The 16570-nt window shown below is 41.6% G+C and overlaps 1 protein-coding gene across 1 annotated transcript in view; it reads left to right on the top strand.

Annotated features, from left to right (window-relative positions):
* The window catches only part of cntn1b (contactin 1b), a 595565-nt gene that overhangs the window by 406782 nt on the left and 172213 nt on the right, over positions 1–16570 (top strand). The window contains exon 19 of the mRNA XM_078568473.1: positions 14840–14943. Within this exon, the coding sequence (XP_078424599.1) occupies positions 14840–14943 (104 nt within the window). The remainder of the gene's footprint in view (positions 1–14839; positions 14944–16570) is intronic.

The following is a 16570-nucleotide window of genomic DNA, read 5'->3' as shown; positions in this document are numbered from 1 at the left end:
GCACATAAATTTTAATAAGGCTTTGCCTTTCTTGGCTGTCAACTCTATTTATATAAGCTTTGATGTGTTCCAGGGGCATTGAAAGCTTAAAAGTCATGTCACTGCTGAGCTGACATCTTCTTACAATATTCAAGTTTAGATGCTGGCAGTTCATTGTGTGTGTAAATATGTGTTGTTGCCTCTGGTGAATCGGAAGTTACACTGTGCAAGGTGCTTGGTGTGGTAGTGAAAGAATTTAGAAAGCAGTTTGTAAGATCATCTCACAACACAATGCAGCAAGCATTTATTGACTGTCTTCGAAAAATAGATTGTTTCCTTAAATAACTAAGTTTGCCGGTGTAATGTGGAGGAGTAGCTACTTAAACATTTAATATCTATTTGTTTAGGGCATCTAACTCAAAAAAAAATCAAACTGATTTGCATCTTTCCTCCTTTGCTAAATATCCCTGAAATAGCACTTCAAATTTTCTATTTGAAAATATGTGCTTAAATCGTTTTTAATCAGCATTTCTTCCAACTGGAAAAATGGAACAGATGTTTTATTATGAAGAATGATTGTTTTTAATTCTTAGTACAATATGAAGAATTCCTCATTTGCAGCTTCTCTACTCAGCTGTATCTGCATTAGGCTCTGTTGATCTATTTATAGAGGAACCTACTAGTATACACTATACATCATAACAAAGTTACCTGAAATAATTAGAATTTATGCTTTACCTTACTTTGAGATTTCCAAGAAAATACATATTCAAAGAGCCATCATCATGTCCTTTAAAGGTTCTGTTAACATTTTCAGATGGGAATAATTGTCCATTAGTAGGCTGAACTGCAGGAGGATGCAGGTTTCCAAACAGCAACACTTAGTTTTTTGTTTGAATGCACTCTTACCATCAGCCATAAAAATCCCCAAAGTTGTACAGAGTGGTGCGAGCTTGGAGCTGTAGTTTGCTGGCTGGATTCACCCCAGGAAACAGTGATGGCTTCAAGAATCCGAATGAGCTTGAAGTTTAGATCTTTCATAGACCTATAGCAGAAAACATTTTTACAGCTGTTTGAAAATTTCTATTGTGTATGTAGTTTTAATCATTATTTTGTCAATTTTGTTTCTTTTTGATGTAATAAGATTTACTTCTAGTCGCAGTCTAACTGGGAAATCAAGATATCAGCTGAATTTTTTTAAATTCATTTACGGGATGTGGGCATCGCTGGCTAGGCCAGCATTTATTGCCCATCCCTAATTACCCTTGAGAAGGTGATGTTGAACTGCCGTCTTGAACTGCTGCAGTCCATGTGGCATAGGTACACCCACAGTGATGTTAGGGAGGGAGTTCCGGGATTTTGACCCAGTGATAGTGAAGGAACTGCGACATATTTCCAAGTCAGGATGGTGAGTGGCTTGGAGGGGAACTTCCAGGTGGTGGTATTCCCATGTATCTGCTGCCCTTGTCCTTCTAGATGGTAGTGGCCATGGGTTTGCAAGGTGCTCCCTCAGGAGCCTTGGTGAGTTTCTGTAGTGCATCTTGTAGATGGTACACACTGCTGCTACTCTGCGTTGGTGGTGGAGGGAGTGAATGTTTGTGGAAGAGGTGCCAATCAAGTGGGCTGCTTTCTCCTGGATGGTGTCAAACTTCTTGAGTATTGTTGGAGCTGCACTGATTCAGGCAAGTGGAGAGTATTCTATTTCACTCCTGACTTGTGTCTTGTAAATGATGGACAGGCTTTGGGGAGTTGAGGTGAGTTACACACCACAGAATTCCTAGCCTCTGACCTGCTCTTTTAGCCACAGTATTTATATGGCTAGTCCGGTTCAGTTTCTGGTCAATGGCAAGCCCCCAGAATGTTAATAGTGGGGGATTCAACGATGGTAATGCCATTGAATGTCATGTCATGGGGTGAAATGATTTACAAAAAAAATCGTTTAAGAATTTTAGGTTGTTCCCATTTCTTTCCTTTATTGCCACTTTTTCTTACTGACTTTCCTCTTTAACTCACTGTTTCATGTGTTCTTAATTGCTCCTCTTCAAAATTTGTCTACCAGCATTTCACATGTTTAATTCATTAATTTCAGTCAATCAACTTCAAAAACTTCGCTTATATAAACATAAACACCAAAATGTGACAAAGCAAGTTTGATGTGGTAAATAAAGCACACATCAAATGCAAAGCTTTTATGTGGACATACATAGATTTATAATCTGTTATGTATTAAAATCACTAACTAGGTCACAATATTCTATTTCAAAACGTATTGAAAAGCCCTATGCTATACTATGGAAAATGGACTCTAAAAGTCTCAATTTACCTGCAATATCACTTACAACCATGGCAGCCTTGGTGATGAAGTTTTCCAATGTTAAATCTGACATATGCATGTTGCCAGAATAATATCTTCAGCACTGTGTGTTGATGGTTAATAAGAAAAATTGGCTGAGGCAGCACGTGATTACAGACTCTCAACACCAAGTGACCAGCTGAAGGTTTTTGGGACAGCAGCCAGATTGGCTTTGATTAAGTAAAGGAAGAAAATAATATGAAGGGGTGATTGTCCTGCCCATGATCAGTTTGTTGGCAGCTTATTACTTCAGTGGGACATTAGTAAGGAAATTGAGTGGACGTTGTTCCATCTACTTGTGTGCCTTTAAAAGGCTTCCCTGAGGTTCCTCACTCTTTTTGAGCCAGCCCGCCATTCGGCTGCCAGTCCTGACTGACCATATTAAATATTTCAGAGCAAGTGTCATTGGCGTGTCAGCTACTTGTTTCCTGAGTTTGTATTTCAAATGCAAACTTTGAGATTTTATGGGCAGAATCTAGTGAAGCTTCTGGGAGCAGGAAACGAGGAGGGCAGGAGGCGAAATGTCGGATTCCTGATATCGGGATAAAAGTTGGGAAGTAAATCAACAGTGGATTAAAGGCAGATCATAGTTCCCATTGGCAAGCGGCGCAAACCTTCTTTCAATGTGTTAGCTTGTCATGCATACTCATTAAAATAAATACTTTCGCGATTAAGTCAGCAGCAAAGGAGATTCACGACTGATTAAAGATGGTGTGCAGCAGGCGAGGTAGTCTTCCTGGTGGATTTGGAGTCGGAGCTGCTTTTCTTGTATGGGGAACTTTGTTGAATCAGGGAGAGGAATCTGAACCACTGCATTGAGCTCAGGTAGAAGTTAGGCCAAAAAGGTCGTGTCATGGCTGTCTGTGAAAGTGAGGGTGGCAAAGATCCAATTGTGGCAGGTGGGCAGCAGGTGGAGGCAATTCCAGTTCAAAATCCTCCTCTCAGAGAGGCAGAATGATGTAGCAGGAGTGGATGCCTGTCCAGGTGCTGTTTAAATATGGCGCCCGGACCTTCAGCCCACCGGAGGTAACAGCAGGGTCAGCGACTTCCCACCACACAATTGGCCATGCACTTCGGCTGTGTACAGCTAATTGTCTGGCCACTGCATGATTGCGTGTGGCCCGCTTTCCCACCTCCAAGCAGAAGTCTGGCACACTTCTAGTCACACCTTCTGAACAGTCGACGCTGCAACAAGATTCTGCCCAATGAAGCATAGCAGCTTCCAGAATCAGGTGTAAATGAGAAGTTCCTGACAGAACAATCTGGAGATTTTGAAGATAGATTTCTACAGTAAATGCTTTTTAAACTGGTCCATCTGCACACCTTGATTTCCTTCTCTTGAATAGGGTCAGATGAATTGGTCTCTAAACCTTAGTACCATTGGTAGCACTTTTCCCTCTGAGTCAGTAAGTTGTGGATTCAAATGAGGCCTATCTCGTAACTTGAGCACGTATTAAAAGCTGGTACTTCAGTGCAGCACTGTTGGAGGTGCCGTCTTTCAGATGAGACATTCTGTTGTGAACACTCAAGCAAATATAAAAAAACCTCATGACATTTTATTTGAAGAGAACAAGAGTTTTCCCAGTAGCCTGGCCAGCATTTAAATACCTGTACTCAAACTTCTGCAAATTAGATTGTGGCACACATTGTTTCAATGTAAATGATGTCATTTGCATTCCTTAACTCTTGCAAGCACTTGCTTCAATAAGGTATTGGACATCTGCCATACTTTTCAAACCTGCTCCTTGATCACTTTTAAATTAGTTAATAATTAGCCCCAATTTTCTTCTGATATAATCATACTTGTTTTACCTACGGAGAATTAGCTTATTCCCACACGAAGCTGGTCCTCCAAACTGCATCGCCAAACTTGGCCTTCCAATCTAATCCCACATTGGCGACATCATGGCATGTTCACTGTCTTTGCATATTAATTCTTACCATACTTTGTAACCTTTCATTTTAGAATGCTTTGAACTGGGTATACAATAGTTCACCCAATTTTAGTTATCCGACATCCCTTTATTTTTGTTGTCCATTTTTGTTTGATTACGCTTTGAAGTTCCCATACTAGCCAATATTGATAATGGTTCTCCCTCTTTGGTTGCTGTCGCTGTAACCACCCCTCTCAAAAAAAAATCAACCCTTGACCCCATTGCCCTTGTAATCTATTGTCTTATCCTTAACCTCCCTTTCCTTTCCAATGTCCTTGTGTGTAATTTTCTGTCCCTGTTGGCATCGGGCCATTCATTGGCTACTTAAGGGCCTCAATTGAGACGATGGTGGGCAGGTTGCCTTAGGGCTCACTTGCGGCCCCATAAAATCACAGCCAGGTTGGGGGCAAGCAGGTAGGTGGCAGGAAAGACACACACAGAATTTTACGCCACGGCCCCCCCCCACCCCCTCCCTCCAGCCTGCAAACCCGTCAGCGGAAGACTGGAAAATTCTGCCCATAATTTCGGAATCCACGCTGGGCTCATCAAGGGAGTAGGTCGGAAATTTGACATAAAAGCAGAAAATGCTGGCAAAACTCAGCAGGTCTGGCAGCATCTGTAGAGAAAGAAACAGAGTTAACGTTTCGAGTCTGTATGACTCCTCTGCAGAGCTCTGAAGCATATTCACAATACAACAGTGACCACACTTTATAAGTGTTTCTTGGCTACGAAGAGCCTGGAACGTCCTGAACTTGTGTAAGATCCTATATAAATTCAAGTCCTTTCTTTAGCACACAATAAAAGTGGTGCACATTGCATAAGTTTTCTCTTTCAGGGATCCAACTGGAAAGCAAATTTCTGTGACCCACCTTCGCATGACTGGCTCAAACCTCATATTTCCAAAGCAGGAACAACTGAGAACTCTGATCATGAGCAATGACGAAAATCTACCTAAAAGAAAAACAAATCAGAAACTAAACTAATTAACTTGATTAGATTACATTTCTTTTTAGCAAGAAGAAAAATGGCCCACAAAAAACTTTAACGATAAGTGGAGGGGAACACCAACCAATTTATAAAAGAAATAAGAACCAATCATATCACTAAAATGTTGTTAAAAAAATACCAGCTGCCATTTATCTCTAACTTTTTTAATGTTAGAAGTATGTATGTAATAAAGACATTAAAAATTATACATTTATTAATGGTTTGTTTAAACTTAAAAAATTATTGTTCGTGTCTCTGAGTATTAATATTTTTACTCAGTAGCTTCAGCCTCTGTCAGAAGCCTTGTTTTGGAGTTGACATTCTTCTCATAGCTGTCAGTCTGTCAATTGAAGAGTTAAGAATAACATGTGGTGAAGTTCCTGTGTGTATCGATTGGATTTATGCATTCTGATCACTTAAAGCATGTCTTTCCTCAGTTTTAAAAATAAATAATTTACTTTTTCCAAATGACTTCAAACAAGCTGCAGCATGAACTTTAGAAACTTTTTTGAGGTAGGGTTTGAAAGGGAATACTTTCAAAATGTATTTGAATATTTCAAAAGCATATTTGGGAGTTACAGGTATAATTACAGTAGTTTTGATTTTATTTTCTTGATGCTGAAAATCTGAAAACAACTATTTACAGCTTAGATAGCTATTTATTTATTCATCAGCAAATGATCAGAAAAACACTAAGTTACTTTCCCAGAGCCGGTCAGAAAACACTTAATTCACTATCTTTTGAGCAGAGCTGATAGAGATTTCCACCTGTCCACTCACAACAATGCATTATGTATCCTGAGAACAGGAGTGGGCGATTTAACATCTTGAGCCATTCAGATCGTGGCTGATCTGTAGCTCAACTCCATTTCCCCACCTCTGCTCCCTTGATATCATTACCCAATAAAAATCCATCAATCTCAATTTTGAAAGTTTTAATTAGTCGTGCATCCACCATGTCCTGGGAGAGAGAATTCCAGATTTTCACTAACTTCTGCATGAAAAAGTGCTCCCCGATTTCCTTGTTAAATTGCGTGCTTGTAATGTTAAGATTGTCCCCTTTGATCTGAATTTGTCGAACAGAGGACATGGTTTTTCTTTGCCTATTCTATCGAGTTCCTTAATTGTTTTATAGACCTCAATTATATCATCCCTGAACCTTCTAAACGCAAGGGAATAGAAGACAAGTTTATGCAACCTGATTTCATAATTTAACCCTTTTAAGCCCTGGTATTTATATAACACCTCTATTGCAAAAACAGCAACAACTTATATTTATGTAACACCTTTAATGTAATGAGCGTACAAACACATACGAATTAGGTGCAGGAGTAGGCGACTCAGCCCCTCGAGCCTGCTCTGCCATTTGATAAGATTATGGCTGATCTGATTGTGGCCTCTGCTTCCCTGTCTACCCCTGATACCCTTTGACTCCCTTGTCAGTCGAGAATCTATCTAGTTCAACTTTTAAAATATGAATGACCCGGCCTCCACTGCTCCCTGGGGGGGAAAAATATTCTCCTCATCTCCGTCTTAAATGGGAGAACTCTCATTTTTAAACTTTGTCCCCTAGTTCTGGTCTCTTCCACAAGGAGAAGCATCTTTTCAGCATCCACTCTGTCAAGTTCCCTCAGGATCTTATATGTTTCAATAAGATCACCTCTCGATCTTCTAAACTGCAATGGATACAAGCCCACCCTGTCCAACCTTTCCTCATAAGATAATGCCCCCAACCCAGATGTCAGTCGAATGCACCTTCTCTAACAGCTTCTAACGCATTTATATCCTTTCTTAAATAAGGAGACCAAAACTGTACTCAGTGCTCCAGATGTGGTCTCACCAATGCCCTGTACAACTGTAGCAAAATTACATTTGCCTTCCTAATAATTTGCTGTCCCTGCATACTAACATTTTGTGATTCATGTACCAGGCCACCCAGATCCCTCTGTACCACAGAGCTCTGCAATCTCCATTTCAATAATATGCTGCTTTTTTATTCTTTCTGCCAAATTGGACAAGTACATGTTTTCCCGCATTATATTCCATCTGCCAAATTTTTACCCACTCACTTAACCTGTCTATATCCCTTTGTCGCCGTTTTATGTCCTCTTCACAACTTATTCTCCTACCTTTTTGTGTCATCAGCAAATCTAGCAAATATACATTTAGTCCCTTCATCCAAGTCATTGGTATAGATTGTAAATAGTTGAGGCCCCAGCTCTGATCCCTGTGGTGCTCCTCTCGTTACATCGTTATGCCAACCTGAAAATGACCCATTTCTTCAGAAGAGCATTATAAAACAAAGTAGGACACCAAGTCACATAAGGAGATATTAGGTCAGTTGACCAAAAACTTGGACAAAAGGTAAGATTTAAGGAGTATCTTAAAAGAGGAAAGCAAGGTCAAGAGGCAGAGGGGTGTAGGGAGGGAATTCCAGAGCTTTGGGACTAAGCTGCTGTAGGCACAGCCACCAATGGTGGAGCGGTTAAAATTGGGAATGCACAAAAGACCAGAATTAGAGGAGCACAGATATCTCAGAAGGTTGTGAGGTTAGAGGCGATTACAGAGATAGGGAGGGGTGAGGCTATGGAGGGATTTGAAACAAGGATGAGAATATCAATGTCAAGGTGTTGCTTGACTGGGACCAATGTAGGTCAGCGAGCACAGGGGTGATAGGGGAACGGGATTTGCTGCGAGTTAAGAAGAGGAAAAAACATCCCAAGATGAATTATAGAAGGGTAATCAGACAAAAATGGATGGTGAGACAGAGGAGGAGGTAGTAAGAGGGGTGAAAGAAACCTGTTAGTTGATTTTAATGAGAAGAGGCAAGGATTTAGGGAGAAAATCCAGAACATGGGTCAGTACAACCAAAGACTCAGACGTCAATGGTGGGATGAAATGGGTGGGTGTCACAAAAGGGCGGAGACTGAACAAAGATTCCTGAAGAGGGGTAGGAGCTGTGCTATACAGAATAACATAACCCAAGGCCTCCACCCCTGCTTCCTGCCATGTCCTGCCAAGACACCTCCTTCCAACTTTGAGTCCCAAACCTTATTTCCCTCTCATTTTCCTGGTCTCCCCCATCTACTGAAAGTCTCTGCCTCAACCAGGTACCTACTTCCAACCTTGCCATATATTCTGTTTTTCACGAAGAGATAACATTGGGCAAAATTTTTACCTCGGCAAGCGGATGCACACCTGACTGCTCGAGCGTAAAATGACACATGTTGATGTCGGGCGAGCATCCCGATGTCAACGCACAGTAGTGTGATATTTTGGTCAGCGGGCACACACAGGAACCGGCAGCGCGCCTGCCGACAATTAAAAGGCCTGTTAAAGCCATTAAAGTCTCAATTAACTTTTGTTTTTTGCTGCCCATCCAATCTTATGGTTGGCGGGCATGGGGAAGAGGCCAAGCAGCCTTTGCACTTTTTTGGTCTTTGCACTTCCACGGGCAGGATGAGGTTTCCAAAAGCAAATAAAAGTTTAAAAAATTAATTAATAACATCTCCCTGCTCATGTGACAGAGCCTTCATTTATTTTTCTGAAAACTCTTCATCTGCCTGAGGCAGGGAGATTTGCAAGCACGGACTCGTGCACATGTGCGGATTTCACATTCGTACTCCCCCGAGCACTTGAAATTAGTTTCAAATCTTACCTCAAAACAGATTTTAACATTCGCACTCTGGGTTGTTTGAAAGAGGCCGAGGTGCTCTGCTTGAAAATGTTAATGACTGCACATTAATGATCCCTGAAACACTGATTAAAATCCTAGAATGCCATGAAATTAAAAATTGATTTGGCTTAGTTGGTCACTAATTCAATGATCCTATTAATTGTGCGTTATCTGGCAATCCACCTTAGTTATAAGATTAAGTGTATCCTCTGACCCATTGTGAGCAACATCAATATAATTTAAGAAGTTTTCTGTGTCATGTATGTCACACTTTGAATGAAGTGGGAGTACTGTCACCTGAATCAGAAGGTTGTGGGTTCAAGTCTCACTTCAATGGACTTGAGCACAAAATCGTGGCTGACACTTGAGGGAATGCTGTACTGTCAGAGGTCTCGTCTTTTGGATGAGATGTTAAACTGAGGCCCCATTTGCCCTATAAATGTGGATGTAGAAAATTCTGTGGCAATGCTTGAAGAAAAGCAGGACAGTTCTGTCTGCTGTCCTGGCCAACATTTGTACGTCAACCAATATCACTAAAAAACTGATCATCTGGTCATTTATCTCATTGCTGTTGTGGGACTTTGGCTGTCTGGAAATTGGTTGCTACATTTTCTATATTAACGCAATACAAAAGTACAAAAGTTTTTCATTGGCTGTAAAGTGCTGTGGGATGTCCTGAGGTGGTGAAAGGTGCTATATAAATGCAAGCTCTTTCTTTTCTAGTGATAATGGCTTGAAACTCCCTGGAACTAATCAAAAAACACTCACTTCACTGACTGACCATATTTTATAAGTTCTTTCCAAATCCCGGATTTGCTTGCCATCTCTGAACTCTCCCTTTCTTTACGTAACATGTAGCTAACTCACATGGTCTCCTGCAACTCAGACCAGCATTCACAGCGGCAGTCCAAATGCATTGGGAAGCCTGTGTATATGTGATTAAATATTACCCTGAACAGTTTTTCTATCTTTCCTTGAGTTTTTGTCGGGGTCTTTGCTGAAACATGAATTTCTGCAACGGTTACAAATTCGGTTGATAGAGGTTTTTTTTTGTTGCTATTTGTTTGGCAAGTGTATTAAGTGTTACCAGATGCACATTGAAGTGTAAAGAAAATACGTCATGAGTTTTACTGTTCCACACCCCAGTCCTAAAGATAGGGAGTGAAGTTCCGTAAGTTCTGGCAGCTCTTGGTATCCAACTTTAGGCCAGAATTTTCCGCTCCCATTTGCAGCTGACGTGTTTGGCGGCCTGAGTGGACAATATGGCGAGAAGGCCAGAAATCAGTTTTACACCATCTTGAAACCAGTTTGCAATCGTTTGCTCCTCCCATCAATGGCGAGCCAAGTTTCCCACCACCACATGTTTGGAACCTAATTTCAATACTTTTGCATCTCATCAGCGCTGCTCACCGGAATCATCCCTCCACACTGCATCATCTGGACACGATGGCGTGATTGCACGCCGACGTGTTTCACAACGGTACATAAGCGATGTGTACCTGGCGAGCTGCACTTCGCTCGGGACTTCAAGGTTTGTTTGCCCTCCTTGCTTCAGGCAGCGCTCACAGTTATCAGTGCCAGGCTTCGCAAGCAGCACCACACCACTTTCATGGGCAGGTCTCTACCTACCAGACCAGCTGAAAGGCGGGGAGTGGCTTTTCAATGGCTGCAGGGCTAGGGCTTGTTTGGTAAAGGGGGAGAAGTGGACTCAGGCAAGGGAAGAGGTTGCAGAGTAAGTGCTGTACTGGGGAAGGAGGGGTATCCCACAGTTTGTGTGTTGGGGGGGGCACATGTCTGTGCAAGTGGGCTCAAGATGGTGAGGGCTGAGGAGGCTAGATGGAGATGTGAGAGAGTGAGTGGTGATGTCCCTTGTGTTGGCAGTGAGTGAGATGTCAGTGAATGTGTGATGGCCTTGTGAATGTGTGAGTTTAGAGTGATGCGATGGTTGCCTTATCCTAGCGGCAAGTATAAGATCATTCATCCTCTTTCTGCACTGGATGGCCAACCTCTTCTGTGCAGCATTGGTATTGAGCACCATGGCTACCATCTCCCAAGCCAGAGTGGTGAGATTGCTGGACCTCCTGCAGCCAGAGTGGGGGTGGAGAACATCACGGCGGGTCTCCAAAAGGCATTCCAGTGACAGGCCACTGAACTCTTCTTGGTTTTCAGGGCCATGTTTTCACTGGAGCAGTCCTGGGCGGCAAGGTTTGAGAACTGTGTGCGTGGCTTCAGTTTAGATATAGCACCCGGATTGAGGAAACAGTGAGGTATTGGCGTGACAGGTGATTCAGAGGCCGACCGCCAGCAAGACAGCGTGTTTCCTGTGGCTCCATAACTAATGAGATGGGAAGCGGACGATACGGCGCAAAAACCCACCATCGGGTACACGGTGTTTTTCACGCCCACTAGTGCAATTCTGGGATGATTCTGTCCGTAGTGCCCATTTTTCTTATGCAAATCAAGACAGGGAGCGCATTGACAAGTTGGTTGACTATTGAGAGCATTTGCTCTCTTCATTCACCTCTCTTGTACATATAGACACTGTCCAGCATGATGAAGAATGCAGAGTATGATCGTCAGTTGATGTTTGCCCTTTTCTTAGCCAAGAGTTGCAGGATCCTGATTGGAAATGTGAAAATTATATGCGTTAAGTGGGTGCCACTCGAGGAAATCTGGTACTCTGTTGAGCTGGAGTCCAAGCTGTAGACATTGAAGAGTATCAGGGAGGGGGAAAGTCAGCTGAACAGTGGTAAGAATGGACCTTCACTCAGGATATCAGAAAGTAGAATCAGTATGGGTGGAGATTATGAATAACAGTCAGAAAAGGCTGGTGGGAGTATTTTCTAGGCCCTCTCACACTTCTAATACTGTTGTACAGAGCACTCATCAATAAATAACTAGAGCTTGTAACAAATGCAATGCAATAATCGTGGGGGACTTTAATCTTCAAACGGACTGGAAAAGTCAAATTGGCAAAGGTCGTCTGGAAGTTGATTTTGTAGAATGCTTTCATGACAATTTTGTGGATCCGTCTGTTGTGGAACCAATTAGGAGTAAAGCTACTTTAGGCCTATTATTGTGTAATGAGACACGGTTAATTAGTAATCTCATATTTAAAGATTCTCTGGGGAAAAAGTGAACACAATACATTTAAAGTCCATATTTGGTTTGTGAATCACATACTTGGGGCCAAAACAAGGCCCTTTAACTTAAACAAATAATGTTGTCTTCAGAACATGCCAGAAATCTCATCTTGGTGGAAACTAGAACATGATATCCTTGTCATATACTGCCGGGCACATTCTCCAGCACCAAAATTCTAGATTCAAGATTCTAGAATGGTCCCAAGGGATTGGAACTTAGCAAAGAACGATTCCCGGGATAAAGAACTGTAGCAATGAGGATAGATTGGAGAGGTTGGGACTCATTTCCTTGGAGAAAAGAAGGCTGAGAGGAGACTTAATAGAGGTATTCAAGATCCTGAGGGGTATGGAAGGGTAAATGGTGAGAAACTGTTCCCACTCAAGAGAACATCAAGAAGTAAAGGGCAAAGATTCAAAATAATTGGCAAAAGGAGTAAATGTGATGTGAGGAAAATATTTTTCATCCAGAGGGCGGTTGGAGTCTGAAAGGGTGGTGAAGGCAGGTTTGATCGAGGTATTCAAAAGGGAATTGAGTTGCTACCTGAAAAGAGAGAATGTGCAAGGTTACGGGAATAAGACAGGGGAGTGGGACTAGGTGGAATGCTCTTTCAGAGAGCCAGTGCAGACTCAATAGGCCGAATGGCTTCCTTCTACACGGTAAAGATGCTGTGATTCTGTGATGTAAAACCGCTGTACAAGAAAAAAGAGAGAAAACAGGAAACTACAGGCCAATCAAATGGCATGTTGATCTTTATTGCAAGAGATTGGAGAACGGGAGTAAGGAACTCTTGATAAAGTTGTACAGGGTTTTGGTGAGATCACACCTGGAATATTATGTGCAGTTATGTATACCATACCTAAGGAAGGTTATACTTACATTGGAAGCAGTACAGTGAAGGTTCACTAGATTAGTTCCTGGGATGAGAGGATTGTTCTATGATGAGAGACTGAGATTGGGTCTATATTCTATGGAGTTTAGAAGAATGAGCGGTGATCTTGTTGAAACATACAGATTCTGAAAGCACATGAGAGGATAGACATTAAGAGATTGTTTCCCCTGGCTGAGAAATCTAGAACACAGGGTCATAGTTTCAGACTAAAGAGTCAATCATTTAGGACTCAGATGAGGAGAAAGTTCTTCACTCAGAGAGTTGTGAATTTTTGGAATTGTCTACCCCATGAAATTGTGGATTCTCCATCGTTGAATATATTCAAGGCTGGGATGAAAGATTTCTGATCATGGGAAATGGGGAGCAGGAAAGTTGAGTAGAGACAATGACCTGATCAGGGTAGCCATTATCCTGCAGAATGGCATTGATGCACCCTTTTTCAGTATCAAGCTTGCACACTGAGAAAATGGCTCAGGCTCTATTTATAAGGTTGCCTATAAGGCCAACCTTACAGTGTGTGGAACTGTAGGAATCCCTATGTGTATATTGACTAGTGAAGGTGGACTTGTGGTAGACAGCAGTAGAGATCCCATTGCAGATTTATCATCTAGCACATCAAGATAAGGGAGCTCAAATGACTGCTCCATTTCAAAGATGAATTTGAGTGCAGGATTGAGCCCATTACAGTGTGTAAGGAAATTCTTATATGCAGCTGCTGATTCAAAAATTGCAAATGAATTATTTATGTATCGGATATATTTGTTCCCTTTACAAGTGGTATTCTTGTGAATCTGTCCTGATGAGTGCAAGATGAAAAGTTTCGATGACATGTCTCTTCTTTCAGCAAAGCTCATTATAGTTCACCTCGGAGCTTTAAACTGAGCAGAGAAAAATCGGCCATCACTGATCACTATTCACCAACCTGCTAATGGAGGGCTACACCTGAAGGTTAGCATGAGATTGAGTCAGTTGTAACATCCCCTGTAGTTGAACCTTTAGGGAAGCTGCCATTCATTGCTTTACAGAACAGTAAATTACTGAGTAAAACCAGGCACAGAGCTCTGCCATGTTTAATTAACTCTCAACTGCCAAGTCACATAGATTCTGTGAATTTCTCAATTAACCTGAGTTAAACAAAGATAACAGAAATAATTGATGTGGAGACTCGTTGTAGTGGACTGCCTGTTGTTCAAAGGACATGGACGATGCAATGGTAAGTTCACTGACAAGGTGGCATGACTGATGTGCACAAGTCCCACTAGAAATAGCTGGCAAAATGTTCTACTTATGGAATGATCCATAAGTACTGAGGTGATGATGAGGGAAATTATGAACTGGAGGAATGGTTGGATCATGGCACTCTTACATGCAGCAATCAGAAATCTATCTGTGGCGTCACCTGATGCATTGAGCAGTTTGGATACTTAAGAGTAAGAAGTGCTGGCTTCAGTAGTAATTGACTGAAATGAATTGCAGATAATTACAGTGGCAAGTAAAATATTGCATAGTAAATGGTATACTTGAAAACCCCTCCAGAATTTTATAAGTGCAAAATGTAAATCCATTGCTTTGTGATGGGGTGTGTTGAAAGTGTTCAGTGATGTTATTTATATAGCAATATCACATTTCAACAGACACTGTTGTGATCAAGTCATCGACTGTTTACGTTAAGCAATTTTGACCAGGCATCAGACTTGGCAATTTGACACATTCATTAACCAGTGGGCTAAAAGTAATGCATTTTGGAATTTGAACCCCATGTTGGCTTTACATTTTGTTGTCATAGCTACTGAAGTCACGTCAGTGTAAACAAAAATATCTATGACCAATCTGGCTTCAATGCAATAAAGTCACCCATTGTTTTATTCCATTACTAGAGCCCAGTGAAGCTCCTCCACACGTGACTGCCAGGAGCATCTCATCTTCAGAAATCGAAGTAATATGGTCACCTGTGAACCAGCCATCATTGGAAGGCTATGAAGTAAGTTGAACTCTTCTGTCATGATTAAGGTGTATGTAAGAAGATGTAATGCTGTAGTTTATATTAAAGAGGTACTGAAGGGGAGAATAACATATGTATGACAAGAGTTTCAACAACAGGACTGCCTCACTATCAAACAGTGTACATTGACAGTGAACTTATCATATTGTCTGTGTCCATGCAACAGCAGTCATGCTGTGCTTAGCTGGGAACCCTGGGGTGGCTGCAGTAGGGTTAACATATCCTAGGGTCAGACCTCTCCCATGTTTAGTTACTTTCACAATTACACAACCATCTGTTTAGCTCTTTCATTCATGAAGCCCTTAACAGTGGAACTAATGGATGGAGTGTCTGTCAAGCAGACTGCTTGATCTGTATCCCATCCACCGTCTTAAGCATTTATTCCCTCACCATACCATGGCTGCAGTTGTATTATCTGCAGAGGCGCTACAGCAACTCACCAAATCTTTTAGCATATCTTTGAAATCCACAACCTTCACCACCCAAAAGGACAAGGGCAGTAAATGCACAGGAACACCATCACTTCCAAGTTGCCTTTCAAGTCACACACCATCCTGATTTGGACATATATTGCTGTTGCTTCATTGTCACTGGGCCAAAATCCTAGAACTCACTACTTAACAGTACTGTGAGAGCACCTTCACCAGTTCAAGAAAGACGGAAAGAAAGACACGCCTTTAAATAACACTTTTCACAACCTCAGCACATGCCAAATTGCTTTACACCCAATGAAGTACTTTTGAAGTGTAGTCACTGTTGTAGGAAACGGGACAGCCAAATGTGCAGCAAGTTCCCACAAACACCAATTTGATAACGAGCAGATAATCTGTGTTTTGGATGCTGATTGAGGGATAAATATTGGCCAGGACACAGAGGATAACTCCCTGCTTTTCTTCAAAATAGTGCCATTGGATATTTTACGTCCAATTGAGTGAGCAGATGAGGCTTCGATTTATCATCTCATCTGAGATATGACATTTCTGATAAAGCAGCACACCCTGAATACTACACTGGAGTATAAGCCTAGATTATGTGCTCGAGTCACTCTAGTGGAAATTCATTTTCATCGTAGCAACAAGGTATCAGTTGGGCTCAATTGGTACCCTTGAATCAGAAGAGTGAAGGGTTAAACCCTACTCTCATCATGTGTGGTGGCAAAATCACTTCAGTTCACTTCAACACTGTTGAATTGGGGAATTGAATCCAGGTAAGATGAACTAACAGAATACAAGATCAACTGGGAGTGTTTCAATGACTGAAAAACAACTAATTTTCCTGCTGCTGGTTAATTTGCAGTTGAAATCGGGATATGCAAGCCAAGTAGCTGTTCATGTATCAAGCTCTTATTTCCTGTCTTAAATCCTACAAGAAACATTTAAACCATTTTATATCTCCAGCCACCATTCCTTGCTCAGGCTTTGTATCCTAAATCAGCAAGTCAGTTCTGCAAAGCATCAGCAATTTTTTTGGTTTTTCAGTTTAACACATTGGAGTTTAGATTATCTGACTTGATTGCAATTATTTCTTCTGATGCCCCATCTGCCTTTTCCAAATTGTTCAGAGAGCTGTGAAGGATCCAGTGGAACTATTTTGAAGAACAATGGGT

This window comes from Cetorhinus maximus, chromosome 22 (genome assembly GCF_964194155.1).
Source record: "Cetorhinus maximus chromosome 22, sCetMax3.hap1.1, whole genome shotgun sequence".
NCBI classification, from domain to species: Eukaryota; Metazoa; Chordata; class Chondrichthyes; order Lamniformes; family Cetorhinidae; genus Cetorhinus; species Cetorhinus maximus.
This window is presented reverse-complemented; position numbering and strand designations above follow the sequence as displayed.